The sequence below is a fragment of the Plectropomus leopardus genome, chromosome 22, assembly GCF_026936395.1.
Source record: "Plectropomus leopardus strain MGB_pleo_1.0 chromosome 22, ASM2693639v1, whole genome shotgun sequence".
Taxonomy (NCBI): domain Eukaryota; kingdom Metazoa; phylum Chordata; class Actinopteri; order Perciformes; family Serranidae; genus Plectropomus; species Plectropomus leopardus.
In genome coordinates this window covers 4,367,210-4,382,091 of record NC_142197.1, presented here as the reverse complement: position 1 = coordinate 4,382,091, position 14,882 = coordinate 4,367,210, and the positions used below count along the sequence as shown (strand labels likewise).

At 39.2% G+C, this 14,882-nt stretch overlaps 1 protein-coding gene across 3 annotated transcripts; it reads right to left on the bottom strand.

The window, feature by feature from the left end:
• Window positions 1–143: 143 nt before the first annotated feature.
• Window positions 144–13,766, bottom strand: saxo6 (stabilizer of axonemal microtubules 6). Of its 3 annotated transcripts, none has more exons than XM_088072939.1 (16): window positions 13,415–13,766; window positions 11,986–12,085; window positions 11,539–11,691; window positions 10,628–10,801; window positions 10,421–10,512; window positions 10,163–10,300; window positions 9,209–9,373; window positions 8,137–8,252; window positions 7,944–8,031; window positions 3,127–3,353; window positions 2,913–3,041; window positions 2,444–2,526; window positions 2,268–2,323; window positions 1,313–1,580; window positions 629–691; window positions 144–531 (listed from the first exon to the last, which is right to left on the bottom strand). In XM_088072939.1, the coding sequence occupies exons 1-16, from the start codon at window positions 13,430–13,432 to the stop codon at window positions 422–424; spliced, it is 1,980 nt and encodes a 659-aa protein (XP_087929065.1). In that variant the 5' UTR covers window positions 13,433–13,766; the 3' UTR covers window positions 144–421. The 3 variants fall into 3 exon arrangements, with proteins under 3 accessions (XP_087929065.1, XP_087929067.1, XP_087929066.1); XM_088072941.1 differs by having other exon boundaries at window positions 13,558–13,766; XM_088072940.1 differs by having other exon boundaries at window positions 7,944–7,986; window positions 13,415–13,760.
• Window positions 13,767–14,882: the final 1,116 nt, after the last annotated feature.

Genomic DNA, 14,882 nt, shown 5'->3' with positions numbered 1-14,882 from the left:
TCAAGTTCAACTTCTGCTTCTCCAACAAACCCATTTTTTAACAGATTTAAAGAAACCGGTTTTAATTATTTGTACGTTTGGAAACGCCACATTACGTGTTTCTGCTTTTTATCAGTGTGTAATGACGTAAAAACAAAAATGACTTGTTGTTTATGTCATTTTATGACTCTGCTCTCAGAAATCACACAGTAGGAAACAGAATTACTAATCAAACATAATTTTTAAATAGACATAAATACTAAATGTATAAAAATATCTATTATAAACCTGCGGTGTAAAAGTTATCCCTGAATTACTCTATAAAAATACGTGTCGCACTAATTATTGTAAAGCAGTGACTGATCGGCTAAACACTCAGCTCTGCAAGCAGGACGCTGGTTTCCGCAGCAACAGCAGCAGTTGTGGGTCAGGAGGTCAGAGGTCATCTCTTCCCCCAGAAGTTCTCTCGTCTCTTCTGAGCGCGCTCCAGCACGGCGGACGCCATGGAGCAGGAGGCCGCTGAACGCCATGACATCACTGACAGGCGGTCGTCTAGGCAACGAAAGATATATTTATTTTTAATTAACGAAATTATGTTTTTTTATTTTGATCAGATTTTATCAGGTAGATTTTTTTTTTTTCTGTTCACCTTCATCCGAGCCGCAGCCTCCTCCTGAACACCGCAGCTCCCTGAACCTCAAACCCAACTCACCTGAGGACACACAGGTACCTGATTATCAATCATTGATAAACAAAATCAGCTGACAGTCACAGAGCGCATGTGTGTGTGTGTGTGTGTGTGTGTGTGTGTGTGTGTGTGTGTGTATTGTCACATTAGAGAATTTAATTTACATGTGGCATTTATATATATATATATATATATATATATATGCATGTATATATATTTATATATACACACACACACACACACACACACACACACGTATATATATATATATATATATATATACATATATATATATATAGAAGAGAGTAAAGTTTTATTTGGTTTTCATGCCAAAGCACAAACTCCAGAATTTAATTCATTTCTAAATTAATTTATATCATATAAGTTAAGGTTTACAGGTTTCACATGGAAGTGTTTATTAGTTCGATTTATGAGAAAGAAAACAATAAAGATAAATAATACAAAGAATTAGCAGAAAGTTTAAAGAATTGTTGGCAATGTTTTTGAAAAATTAATTTTTTCAAAGCAAAAATGTCAAACATTTGTTGTTTTCTTAAACATTTTTCACTATTTTCTGATATCAGAGAATTAATTAATCAAGAATATCATGGGGGGGATTAATTGATAACGTTAACTGCTGCTCACCGTTGTGTTGGAAGTCGGCGTTTCTCAGAGTGCCTTGGATACAATGCTGTGGTGGCGAGACCAGCAGGGGCGGAGCTACAGGGGACGGACGCTTCAACCTGACTGGTTTAGAGGACGGACTGGAGGCTGGTTTGGGTTCGGGAGAGGAGCCGGCAGAGGAGCGGGGGTGGTGGGCGGGATTATTTTCTGACCACGCCTCCTTCGGTTTGAGCGGAATGTTGACTGGTGTCTCTGCACCTGCTGCCATGGAAACGGCTGACCCGCTCATCTGTATACAAAAACATCTCAGTATCACGATACGAAATGATACGATAGGCGATACAGTGCATTGCAATAAAAAATTATATAATAATGCTGCTAGATGAGTCCACAACACGTCATCAGTCATCAGCAGGGTTTCCTCCATTGTGTCTTTTTCTTTTTTTTAACTCTCCATTGACGAGATTTTCCGTAAATCTGTGTTTTCACTGTAGTGTTAGGGACACACGGATGTTATGCAATAAAACAAAATTTCCACGCAAAAAACAAACGAACAAGACGATCTACGGTCCCACGGTGACTAGAGGAAAGGACGACTAACGTGCCGACTTCATCGCTATTTAGCGGCTTTTCGGAGCCTCTCAGCGGCGTTGTTTTAAAAAAAACGCAACAGGAGAAACTTTTAGCGACTTATTTAGATTATCAGTGAACAAGGAGGAAATATACTGTCCGGGCTGCTCTCATTCTCCGCCGGTTTGTGCCATATGTATTTTATGTTTCAGAACAAAAAGTCCAAATATCTGAAGCCTATGTAAACCGCAGACCTTATTTAAGCCATTTTACCGAAAACACATTTAAAAAACACACAGACTTTGAGACTTCTGCTAAAAGGCTAACCAACATGTATTATATTATGTTATGTTATATACAAATATTATAATATTTGTCATATAATATGTTATACTGTAGTATTTACCTGTTTGAATGAAGATTCATCACCACTCTTCATTTTTCCCACCAGTATCGCTCCGCCTGTACGACAAACAGAGATGTCACACTCCGCAGTCTGGTGAGGTGTGTGTGTGTGTGTGTGTGTGTGTGTGTGCGTGCGTGCGTGCGTGCGTGCGTGCGTGCGTGCGTGCGTGCGTTTACCTGTGGCAGGTGTGGTGAGGTCATGGTGAGTTCTCTGAACCGGTCGAACCTTCAGCCTCGGAGTTGGTAATCTTCCCTCCTCCCTACATGCACGCACACACGCATGCACACACACACGCATGCACACACACACGCGCACACACACACACACACACACACACACACACACACACAGAGAGAGTGAGTTCCTGAGAATCAGTGTGGTTTTGTTGTTTGCAGGAAGACACAGTTTGATGTTTTGAAGAAAAACTCCACATCAGTGTGAGTTTAGATTTAACACATGCTGCTTTTTTTTTTTGATTTGTTGAACATTTTTGGAAACGTGCTGACTTGTTTTCTGGTAGAACGTTTGTTAAATGAGAAGCTCAACATCATTTTCATATCTTAGCTTTTAATATGAAGCTGCAGCCAGTTTTTACTATTTGGTTCACGTTATGTCAAAAACAGCAGAATGTGAGGAAACACTCACTCGTCTGTATCTTCTTCTTCCTCATCTCCACATGCCGTGTGTCTCTCAGCAGCAGGACTTTGAGGTGATTTTATTTGTGTGTTTTTGTCTCCATTAACAGAGGACCTCTTACTGGAGTTACTGGAACGGCTGAAAACAAAACCACAAAGACAGCCGGTTAAAAATCAGCTCAAAAAAGTTTCCAAACGATGCAATCTCTCTTTAGGTCTCTCACCTGTGCAGGTCCAGGGCCTCCACAGGCGACGCGCTGCAGCCGTCTGGGTCGCGACAGAGGTCAGAGGTCAGGCGGGGGGAGGGGGGGTCGGTGGCGGAGTCTGTGGTGTCTGTCGGCTCCCACAGCGTGTTGTGTTCGGACAGCAGCTGGCTCAGGTGGTCTCTGGAGAAATTCGCTCCCCAGGCTCGACGGCGGTACGACAAGGCCTGCTGCCTCAACTCCTGCGCCTGGACGAGAGCTCGCAGTGAGACTTTTACACCCTTTATCACAAAATACCTCCAGAGATTAAGCATCCAAATATATATTGAAACGTGAGACAAAAGACCGGTTTCCATGACAGACTTGTGCAAAGCTTAGGCGATACTTTCGAAACGTCGTTCCCATTAAGTGACTTCACTCAAAGAAGCATGGCGATGGATGTTAAAAACATCAGCAGCTTTATTCCTATTGCAGCCACCACACAGGCCGCCATTATTTCCAATCAAAGGCGCGTTATTCCAGCAGTAGGCAAGCCGCTTATACGTGGGAGCCGCCACGTATGAGGGATTTCTGGGAGGTGATAGTCGACGACTTCGTAGAGGAATTGTGGATTCAAAACTCGCAGATGATTTCTTTTTTAAAAACTATGTTTAAAAAATGAAATTGAAATGATTATTAAATTAATTGATTATTAAAACAGAGAGTTGACTTGATGCTGCTGATGTCTGAACTTGAGTTGTGAAGGAGATTTTAGGAGCAGTTCGTCTTCAGTCTGTAACCAGGTTTAATGTCACTCGCTTTCTGTTTCGCCCACTCTTTCGCTTCATCTCGCTCTATTTAAGACGAGTTGGGAAGGCGACAACACAACTGAAATTAAAGGTCAACAAACTGCATTTTTCACAATCACGATAACATCCAACCTCATAGCACTACTTTTCTGGAACCTGAGTAAAGGAATTCACATTTAACAGTTTAAGTACTTGCAGGATTTTTTAAGTGTATTAATAATTTCTTTAATCCCTAACTAACATGCATGGGAGGCTGGACTGTCTACCTCAACAAACCAAAGAGAAATTTGGATTACAACACACACACAGAAGTATGTTTGCTGATCCACAAATCAGGGTTCATGCACATTTTTACCAATAAATTTCCACGAATTTTAGGCAAATTTTCAAGACACACATTCTCTAAAATGACCACTGATACAACTTGTCGGTTCATTTTCATTGCAGATTTTCTTACATTTTTTTGACAATTTTAAAAGAATAAGTTTTAGCTATTTTTTTTTATTTTAATTTGAAAAAAATGGCGATTTTTCTCTTTTGAAAAAGAAAAAATGAGCTTTTATTTAGTTTGCCTGTAGTACACTGAAAATATTTTGTTTTTTCCATTGAAAAAAACATAGTGCCATTATGACAAAAACCTGGCATTTAAAGGGTTAAAATTCTGAAAACTAATGAATATTTGATATTTCTGATTACGATTGATATTGGTTTTTTTAAAGCATGATTTTGAAAAGTGGGTCAGCAAAAGATAAAGCCATTAAACGGCACTCAGCTGTGATCCGGTCGTTTGAGCTGGATTTTGTGAATTCTGGTAAATTAACAGTAACCTGACCCTGACCTCGGTCCAAACCCTGGACAACCCCCAGCCTTATTTTCAAAGCTAAGCTCAGTGCGTCTCTCACCTAAACCTCAACCCCGAGACGAACCGTAAGCCTGACGCTGCACATCTCCACGCTGACTGAACGACAGAGGCTGTTTGCTTGTTTCCTCTGAACAAACGTCAGCTTCCCTCCACACACTGAAACTCTTCACAGGCCAGACTCACCGCAGAGACGGTGGGAAGTTAACCAGACGGTTATACATCGCCCACACATTCATTGATTCAGTAATTATTTAGCAAAGATTATTCGTTTAAACTCTCTTTGTTTCATCAGTATACACTCATGTTGTGTGTGCACATGAAAAACCAGCTGGAAGTCAGAAAACCCTAAATTCAGCTGCCGGTTTACGAGGCGCACGTGTGGAGATGAACTGCTGTGGTTTAGTAAAACAGCCGTGCTGTATTCCCTAAATGAAGACTATAATGTTCGGTTTGTGTGGAAACTGTTGTGAACTGGTTTCTCTATGAATGAGTGTAGTTTTGGTTTCTGAAAGAAGAAACACACATTTATACAAAACTGGCCAAAGTCAATGCACACATCTTAAATTAATTTGGTTTCATTAAACAGATTCTGAGTTTCGGATGCATTAATATCCCAAACAACAGCGATATAAAAATCGAATGAAACCTATGAAAGCAGAACAACGCGATATCCTGGGGTCCATAAACTTTCTGTTGCTGCCGTTACACAGATTAGAGTCAGCGCTGCCGCTGAATTTGAGCTGCTACAGCTGCCAACCAAAACCCCTCTGCCACGCTGCTGCCAGCTCGGGAGGCAGTCGACAGCAGCGGCAGGCGAGGCAGAGGGACCGTGGGGGAGCTAGAAGATCATTCTTGTCTCATTTGTGGTCTGATAAACAAAATCCGCACTGCCTTTTCAAAGTGGGAATATCACATCCTCATACCGTCTCGCCGCTCTGTATACAACATCCGATCCCGGAGAGGGGCGACAGAGTGGTCTCGGCCCCGTAACAAAGGCTGCGTAAAACATAAAATATTTATGTGACACATGTTTATGTGTGCGACCCACAGTGGGAGATTTAAAAAGCAGCTGTTAGCATAGCAGCTAGTATAAAGAAGAAGAACGGCTGTAAATGTCCACAAACTGAGAAAACAATGAGCTCCTCCTCGTCTGAGCAGAGGACGAGATCAGTAAATGATTGTGATTGACAAGTTCTGCCTTTGTTACTGTTTACAAAGTGCTTCAGAAAACATACGCTTTATGTCATGCTGGGGGCGGACGCTCGTGTGTTAAACATCACGGCCGTCGTGCTTCCTTTGATCACAGATGCTGTGATGAGAGAGAGCGGGGTGAGGAGTGAGTGAATGAGCCGCACACAATTCAACAATTAAATAAGATCAAGTGAATCAGTAAATGGGAAAGACGGGTCACCGTGTGAATGCGGGAAGGACAGAGAGGGGAGAGCTGCAGGAGGAGGGTGTATTTCTTCCAGATTTCTACCTACCCCAGCTTAAATTGATATTTAATTTTTAAGAGCATTTCATTAGAGTAATACAGTTACAAACTGTCACCGGTAAATCACAACACCCTTTAAATGAGGGTCGAGTAAATAACAGACACCTTTCTGAACTACATCCTCGCAGTTTAACAGGGGTGTCCACATACTTTTGGCCACTGAGCATAAAAAACTAAAAATGTAAACGTAGAAGATGCAGAAACTGTTTTCCCTGCTCAGCTTCAAGGAACGTACTTTACGTTGTTTGATGTTTTCAGCAACCTTCTGCAGATTTTATACAGAAATTGAAAAAGTGTTTGAGCTGCGCCCCTCCCCAAACGAGACTTTCCACAAGACAAGGGGGAACCTACCTGAGTGTGTGTGTGTGTGTGTGTGTGTGTGTGACTAACAGTGAGTTGTTTCCCTGAAATGAAGCTCTGTGGTTTCACTGCTGACACTCAACACTCTGGTTTTCCATCACACAAACACACTTTAGTTAGCAGCCGTGCGTTGCGCAAATCCCCCGACAACCACATCAATGACTCTGATAAGGGAAACAGTGATCAGTCACATCAACCGTCCTCTCGCCGTCATCTTTTAATACGCAGGTGGGCAAAGTCCTGCAGACTTTCACATAAATCTAAAGTGGACAGTCCTTCAGTGAAAGTGATGATAGTAAAAAGCTTCAAATGCCAGTGATTGGATATGTGTCCTTCAGCATTCAAACGCATTTTTACCAATGAATTTGCATGACGATGAGGCAAAATTTAAAGACCACAGATTCTCAGAAACAACCATCGATACTCTTTACCGGTTCTTTATGGTGTTGCAGAATAGCTTTTTAAAATATATATTCTTTTAAAAAGACACTGAATTTAGGATTTTGAACTGAATATTCAAATATTGTTAAGGAACTGTTCGTTATTTATCAGAGGGGATGATGCAAAAAGGAAGAGGCATTGCAAATAAGTTTTAAGCACTTTTTTACTGCTTTTTACGCCTTCCAAACAGATTTTTTTTCTTTAAAGAAAATGGCCATTTTGGGTTTTTTTTGGCAATAAAAGAAGAATTAAGAAAAATTAGAAATTAGAAAAAAGTAAAGAAAATTTAGATTTTTTTTCTTTAAAAGAAAACATGCCTTCCAAACCCTGATTTTTCTTCTTTAAAAAAATGATTTTTATTTATTTTAGCAATTTTTAGAGACAAAAAAATGTTGATTTTTATTTTTTATTTTAACATTTTGATGTGTTTGTTTTGTTTGTTGGTTTCCTTTGAAAACCTTTATTTATTTATTTATTTATTTATTTATTTATTTATTTATTTATTTATTACAATTTTTAAAGAAAAAAATTGGGGTTTTTTTTTTCTTCAAAAATATTTAGCAAAGTTTAGTGAGGAAACATTTTTGGTGAAATTTTTTACTTCAAAAAAATTTTGGTGATTTTTTGATTAAATTTAATGCGTTGCTAAGTTTTGTTTTTTCAGGTTTTTCATGACCTTACAAACCCTGAACTTCCATCTCTGGTAGCTTGCAGGCTAACATGTTTTGAAGTTGTTTAAAGGTTTATTAGAGGCTAACAGTCTCTCTATGCGTCCAGTTTTTACACTAAACTAAGCTCACCTGACCTTCCTCTGGGCTGCAGCTTGATAAACGTAATAAAGACAGGAAGTGACCCTCATTACGACGCGTGCTCGATGACGCTGAACCCTGACCTGACAGCCGACGCCGTCCGTGGCTCCGTCTTCCTCCACGATCCTGTTGAGGGGAGAACGAAAGCTGGTCTCATACTCTGTCAACATCCTGTCAGACAGACAGACATTTATAAACATAATGCATTCACAATACACTGTAACACACACACACACACACACACACACACACACACACACACACACAGAAACACACCTGTGTCCTCTCGTCACCTGAGGAGAAGGAGGCACGGTGTCATTGCTGTGGTTGGCGGGGACATTATTTTTAGGGTTGGACTTCTTTTCTGACTCCTCCCTTCTCTTTTTGTTGGTCTGTAAAAGAAAAAACAGACTTTTATTGTGAAAGGTTAAATGACAACAGAAGCACTGTGCTGTCACGAAGGCTTCGTTCACATTACAAGACTTATAGATCGACTCAGATTTCTGTGTCCAGACCGAAAAAATGAAATCTGAGCAAAATTTATTACCTCATTATTACGACAAGTGATACTGTATTTTAAAAACACACTAAAAAAGGAACAGAAAGAAAACTAGAGCTTCAATTTACCATTTTCATCATCTATTAATCTCTAATTATATCTTCTTCTTTTTTTTAAAGTAAAAAAGGACATTCAGAATTCCTCAGAGGTCGTGATATTGTCTTAAATTAGCTTATGTTGTAAAGTCCAAAAATATTAAGCTATTTTATTTACATCATATATGACAAAGAAAAACAGCAAATTTGCAAATTTAGTTTAGAAAAATGACTAAAATGATTAAACAATCACCACAATGACTGCAGATTAAATTCTTACGATCAATGATCATTTAATCAATTATTTGTTGAAGCTTTACAAATACTGCACCTGTCAGGTAAATGAAATATTTTAGAAGAGTACGAGTGTTCACTAACTCAAAACAAAAGTGTTGCTTGTACTTGAACAAGCATGAAAGCAGTAAATGTATTTTCACCTATAAATGAGCCTCAGCGTTGGCGTTCTTACGTGCAGTTTAATACTGACACATGAGTAGGTGTCAGGTCACTAAAAGTTCATGCACACTTGCCAACCAATCAGAATTTAGATTTTTTAGTGGCCATGATATAAATAAAACCTTATAATATACATACATTTAACAAATTATAAAGAAAAGAGCCATAAATACAAAGTGGGACAAGAAAAGGCATCATGTTAGTAAGATTATTACTACTGAGGCAGAGAGAAATAAGTGTGTGTGAGTGAGTGTGTGTGTGTGTGTGTGTGTGTGTGTGTGTGTGTGTGTGTGTGTACCGTCTGTAGGTGAAACAGTGGGACTCTCTGCTGATGTTCCAGGTGTTTCCGGAGGCGGGGCTCCGTGGGCGGGGCCAGACCCTGGAAGCTGCGCCGATACTCTGTTTCCATGGGAACAGGATGTTTCTTAAAGGGCGGCACAGACCGGCTGCTGGAGCGGAGCACCTGCAGGGAAGGTCAAAGGTCAGCAGTCACTCATACTGTGAAGAAATGCACATTCTTCAGTCAATATTGTGGACACTGAACACTGTACATGATACATTTTATTTACTTTTCACTGTAACTTTCTAATAAATACTTGAGTTTTTCTTTTCTTTTGCTCCAAAACACCAAGTTAAAGTGCTTGTACATAAAAGTCTTGTTGGCCAAATTCAGATCACAAAAATCAAAGGTGGATAAAGTGAATGAACGACTCTTTAAACCACTCTTAAATTCAGTCATTCACAGGATACAGTGGATCCAGTTATATCATCACCAGTAAAGTAATGGGGGACGTTAAACTTCAGTAAAGTTAAACCAGCAGTAAAACAGTCTACCTCCACCTAGAGGACACACAGTACTACTGCTGCAACATCATGCAGTACTACAGAAGGATTTAGTGTCCCAGCTGCTTATTTCACAATAAACTGTAATTTTGAATCACAGTACTTAACAGTGGCAATACACACAGTAATTCTCTCTTTGGGGGGATATATAGGTTTGGATAGATGGTTGGGGGATACAGAATTTGGGGGCCATGCAAGGTTGTTTCAGTATAGATGATGTTTTTTTCTTTATTTTCTTTGTTTTAATTATTGCCAAATTATTTTTTATTTTGTCTTTTTATTGTTTTTTTATTTAAGCTGTCTTTGAGAATGAAAAGAGCACGGTGTTGTTAAATTTCAGCTGTAGTGGTCAGTATGGGTGAAACATGTACTCTTAGTAGTAGCAGTAGTATATTAGATGGTATTGTACCTGTCCTGCAGTCAGTATGGGTGAAGCAGCAGCTGCAGGTTTCTTCCAGCTGAACTGTCTGTTGTACTCTGACCTCTGATTTCCTGACCTCTGACCTCCCGCCCTAAGCCCCGCCCTCCACTGCGGAGCGTGCTGCACCTGTGACGTGGAATGAAAGCGATGTTGTTAATTTATGTTTTTTATTTAAGGCAAAGTAAACAGAGAAACACAGCTGTAGTGGAGGTGGTGACTCAAGTATGTGGCTTCATTTTGGCTCACCTCGTTGGCCGAGGGCTGCTGTCCGTCAGGTGCTGCTGTCAAAGGTCGGCTCAGCTGCGGTTGGCTGTCAGACTTTGTGGGGAGGGGCTTCGCTGAGGAGACAGAAAGACACGTAACCACTCAGAGTCGGGGGTCTAAAATCACTGAAAACAGAATTAAGACGTAAGAAGATGATGAAAACGCAACTATGTAAAAAAAATTTTATACCAGATTTCCCAGCAGCTTTTGGTTCTACTGATGGTTCAGGTTCTGCAGCAGGTCGTGGTCCTGCAGGAGGTCCAGGGTCTGCAGCAGGTCCAGAGTCAGCCTGGGCTCCAGGAGGTGTAGGGGGATTTGGCTCCAGGGTAGGCTCCTTTTTGTGGGCTGAGCGACTCCTTGAGGCTGGTTATGAGGAGCGAGAACATTTTATGAACACTTTGTTAGTTTCTCAAAGGATGTTAAGCAACTTTTTTTTCCATTTCCAAATAATTTATTCATGTTTACACACTATCATTACACATGATCTTAACATACTGACGTCAGTAGCTTTAACTGTAAGCTTGTTAATAGGTTATCATTACTTCAGCAGTGATACTCAACCTATGGCCCGCAGGCCAAATCTGCCCCCCCAACATTTTTTAATTCACAAAAAAATAAAGTGATTCACACTGAGAATTATTTTTGTACTTTTAGTACACATAAGGCACCAGAGTGCATAAAACAGCATCAAAATAGAGCTTGTTTATCAAAAAGGTGCAAGTGGAGGATCCCCCACACCCTTAACAAAGCCTCTAACATCCTAAAAATCCTAGAAATTACATCAAATGCTAGAAACAGCCTAAAGTCCCAGAAATGTCCTAAAATCCTAGAGTTTTCCAAAAATCCTCGATAAATCCTTAACTCCCAGAGATGTCTTTAAATCCTTGATACATCCTCAAATCTGAGAAACGTCTCCAAATCTTAGAAATGTCCTTAAATCACAGATATGTCGGAAAATCTCCTGATTTTTGCAAAAGTGGCCCTCATGCTTTACAGCAGCACTTTATTGTGCTTCACTCAAACTTTACAACTATGTTTGCGTTGTTACTCTAACGTCTGTCTGAGGAGATTCTCCTGAGTTTGTTAAGGAGGCTTCCTACCAGCAGGAGGTGCTGTTCTGTGTGCACGAGGAGTCGGCTCAGCAGCGAGCTCTGGCTTTGGATCTGGAGGACAGAGCAGAGAGCTGCAGGACCGAGCAAGGCCACCGGCTTTGAGCTTCCTCCGCCGCTGCAGACGTGGTTCTCTGCTGATCCCTGAGAGGAAGTAATGTCAAAGAAACATGCTTTGATTTTACACTTTCAGAATAATAATAATCAAATTTGTTGGATGTTATGTACTGAAGTGTTCAAAGATTATTTCAGACTTTAAGTTTTTATTGGTACTTGATGTCAGAGCGAGAACTTAACTTAAACTCCTATTATGGGGTTATTGGATAGTGGGGGACAGGTCAATGTGACCATTATAAGATGATAAAATAGTCGAATTCACATTTTCTTCTTCCTCTTCAGGCTAAAGTTTGTTTAAAAAGCTTGTATCAGAGGTCTTACCCATCTGATCGGAGCGCAGGCCGGCCAGTGGGGCGCAGCGCTGAGGAGACACACTTCTAGACCGGGAAGCCTTGTAGCTCTTCTGGTATTCACTCTGACACTGAAACAAACACGCAGAGATTATTGTGTTTTTTGCTCTTTACAAATCCAACTCTGCTGCAAATTATTGTTCAAACAAAAATTCTGTTAAAGTCAAGGAGTGATCAAAACGCATGCAAGGATACCAAATATGCCAGAGTGAATGTTGGATAACAGTTTAAAAAAAGGATGCACAGGACAGCCACGCTACAAATATATGATGATGTTACAGAATATGACGTAGATTAAACTATCCAACAGGATATAAAGGAGGTTAAATCACGACCTTAAATATCTACAGCAGGAAAATGACACATATGCATTAATGCAGCAGTAATACTAATCCAAAACACTTTGCTGCAAGATACATATTTTTACTTTACTTTAGCTGATAATACTATACTATACTTTGACCCTTGAAACCTGAGTCAATTAGCTTCTTTTTTTTTTTTTAGAAACAAGTAGCTAATGACCAACTTAAATAAAAATGACCAAAAAATAGCAACAAATTATATATATATAATTGCAAACGGGACTAATAAAGGATTATCTTATCTTAAATTTGTGCAAATTGTAGACAAACTACAAGAAATTTAGCTAAAACAAAAAAGAAAAAAAGGAAAGAAAAGGGAAATTAAAAAATGCAAATGACTTGAAAAACAGTAAATAACAAGTCTACCACACAATTTTATGATATATGATATAATAATATACAATTGTGATCATTATAAATATAGTTTTCTGGCAATTTTCAACTTCTTCAATTTATTTTTAATCATTTTCTAAATCTACTAATTTCTTGAGAGGAAACAGCATCAAAATAGAGCTTATGTATTAAAAGTGCAAGTGGAGGATCCACCACACCCTGAGAGAGAAATTCTATCTTAACCCTTAGTGTCCTAAAATCCTAAACAGGTCCTAAAATCCTAAAATTGTCCTAATATCCTTGAATTGTCCTAAACACCTAAAAATGAATTTAAACCCTCAAAATGTCCTAAAATCCTAGAAACATGTATGGGCCTGCTGTGGCTGACCCCTGGTCATTTTACAAAAGTGTCCCCCAAACAAAAGCACGCTGAGTGTCCCTGCTGCAGGTGTGCAGTCAGGTAAATGTTAATCTGAGCCTGATTAGCTGGATTAGCTCATTACATCAGATTAAATCACATTTATACTGACTCTGCAGTCTCGTGCACTGTTCAGCCGTCACATCGGCTTCACGACAGGTTCACTACAACTGAATATGTCGGTACATGCAGTAAAAAAATACTTCATGAATACTTCAATTAGAAAACCAGGTAGCTAAAGTTAGCATCGGTTTGTTTTGCTAACGATGCTAACACCTGTTGCTTACCTTGAAGCGGACGGTCATGGCGCTCGCGCCGCCGACAAAACACCGCGAGAAGTCACCCCTTTGTCATTTCGCTGACTTTAACTTTGTTAACTAGCTGGTTAATTTTACAAAACTAGTTAACTGCTTAAGCACAGCATACTAACCGGCAGCTGCTCCTCAGCTTCGGTTACAGGAACAACAAGCTGCCCGCCGTTGCCATGACAGCTCAGCGTCCTACGTCAGCGCGTTAACCAGTGACGTCAGCTGTGTTGTCGTTCTGTGTATCTGTAAAATAAATAAATGTGTAAAAAATAAAATAAATTATATTAGATCATAAATTACTTAAATCAAATTTAAAAAATAATTGTTAAAAATATATACTTTATGCTTCTCACCATCCCCCTTTTTTTCTTTAATGTATTTCTAATAAATAAATCAATTTGGATCACATATTTTAAATCTGAATAATAAATAATGAAGAATATAGTTTATGCTTTTACATGCAAACAAAGAGGCAGAAAATTGTCATTTTCAAAATGTAAATTATTTTAGTTTAAAAATTGTATAAAAGAAAAGACCACTACTCAAATCAAAACTTGTTATAGGTAATATTCATACTTAAAGTATAATGTATCACTAAACCTTATTCCTTACAAAATTTTAAAAAAACAAGCTTTTAAAATATCCCATCACCTTTTATTTAAATAAAGATTTAAATAATAACTATAATAATAATAATAATAAAATAATAATAAATATTATCAATTAATTATGATTATAATCAATTATCATCAGTATATTCCAGAATGACTCCACATCACAGGTTGCTGTTACAAAATTGCACCACTTTTATTCATTTAAGGCTTTTTAGTTTTTACTTTACATTTGGCTTCACCCCCCCCCTCCTCCCTACCTCCCGCTGCTGCTGTGGGTTTCTGTACTGGAAGAAACCAGTTCACGCCAACTTTCACACTAGTTTTAAACCCCAAATATGAACCAAGACGATTCAGCAGACTGGAAATTTAACCCGATATGTACGCTGGCTGAACTGGTTTCCCTTACATTTCACTGGTCATCATGCCATACAGAGAAAAAAGAAGCAGGTTTATTTCAGTAATGTAAAATAATTTCTTCTTTACATGAATCGTTTCAGTTTGCATTTGGCTGCGGTTGCACTCGTCACTTCACTGCGACTTCTATTCACTGACGGAGCTGTTTTTAGAGGTTTTAATCTGTGCAGAGATAGGTCCAGGGTGTGTTTAGCCTAGCTTAGCAAAAAGACTGAAAGCAGAGGAAAGCTGCTAGCCTAGCTCCATAAAAAGTTACAAAATATGCCGCAGTTTATTGTTGACATGAAGGCCTCTGTATGCTTCAAACCAAGTCCTTGTCAGATTGTCTGACAACGTCTGAAACCTTTACAAGAAGTCAGGACAAGTTTTAACTTCTCACTCAATGCAAAGACTTTCATTCGCCTTTCAAAAATACATCG

Coding starts and splice junctions, on each gene's coding strand:
- saxo6 (XM_088072939.1), bottom strand. Junction 8,032..8,136: donor CAGGTGACGAGAGGACACAG/GTGTGTTTCTGT, acceptor TCTGTCTGACAG/GATGTTGACAGAGTATGAGA. Junction 2,324..2,443: donor CCTCACCACACCTGCCACAG/GTAAACGCACGC, acceptor TTTGTCGTACAG/GCGGAGCGATACTGGTGGGA.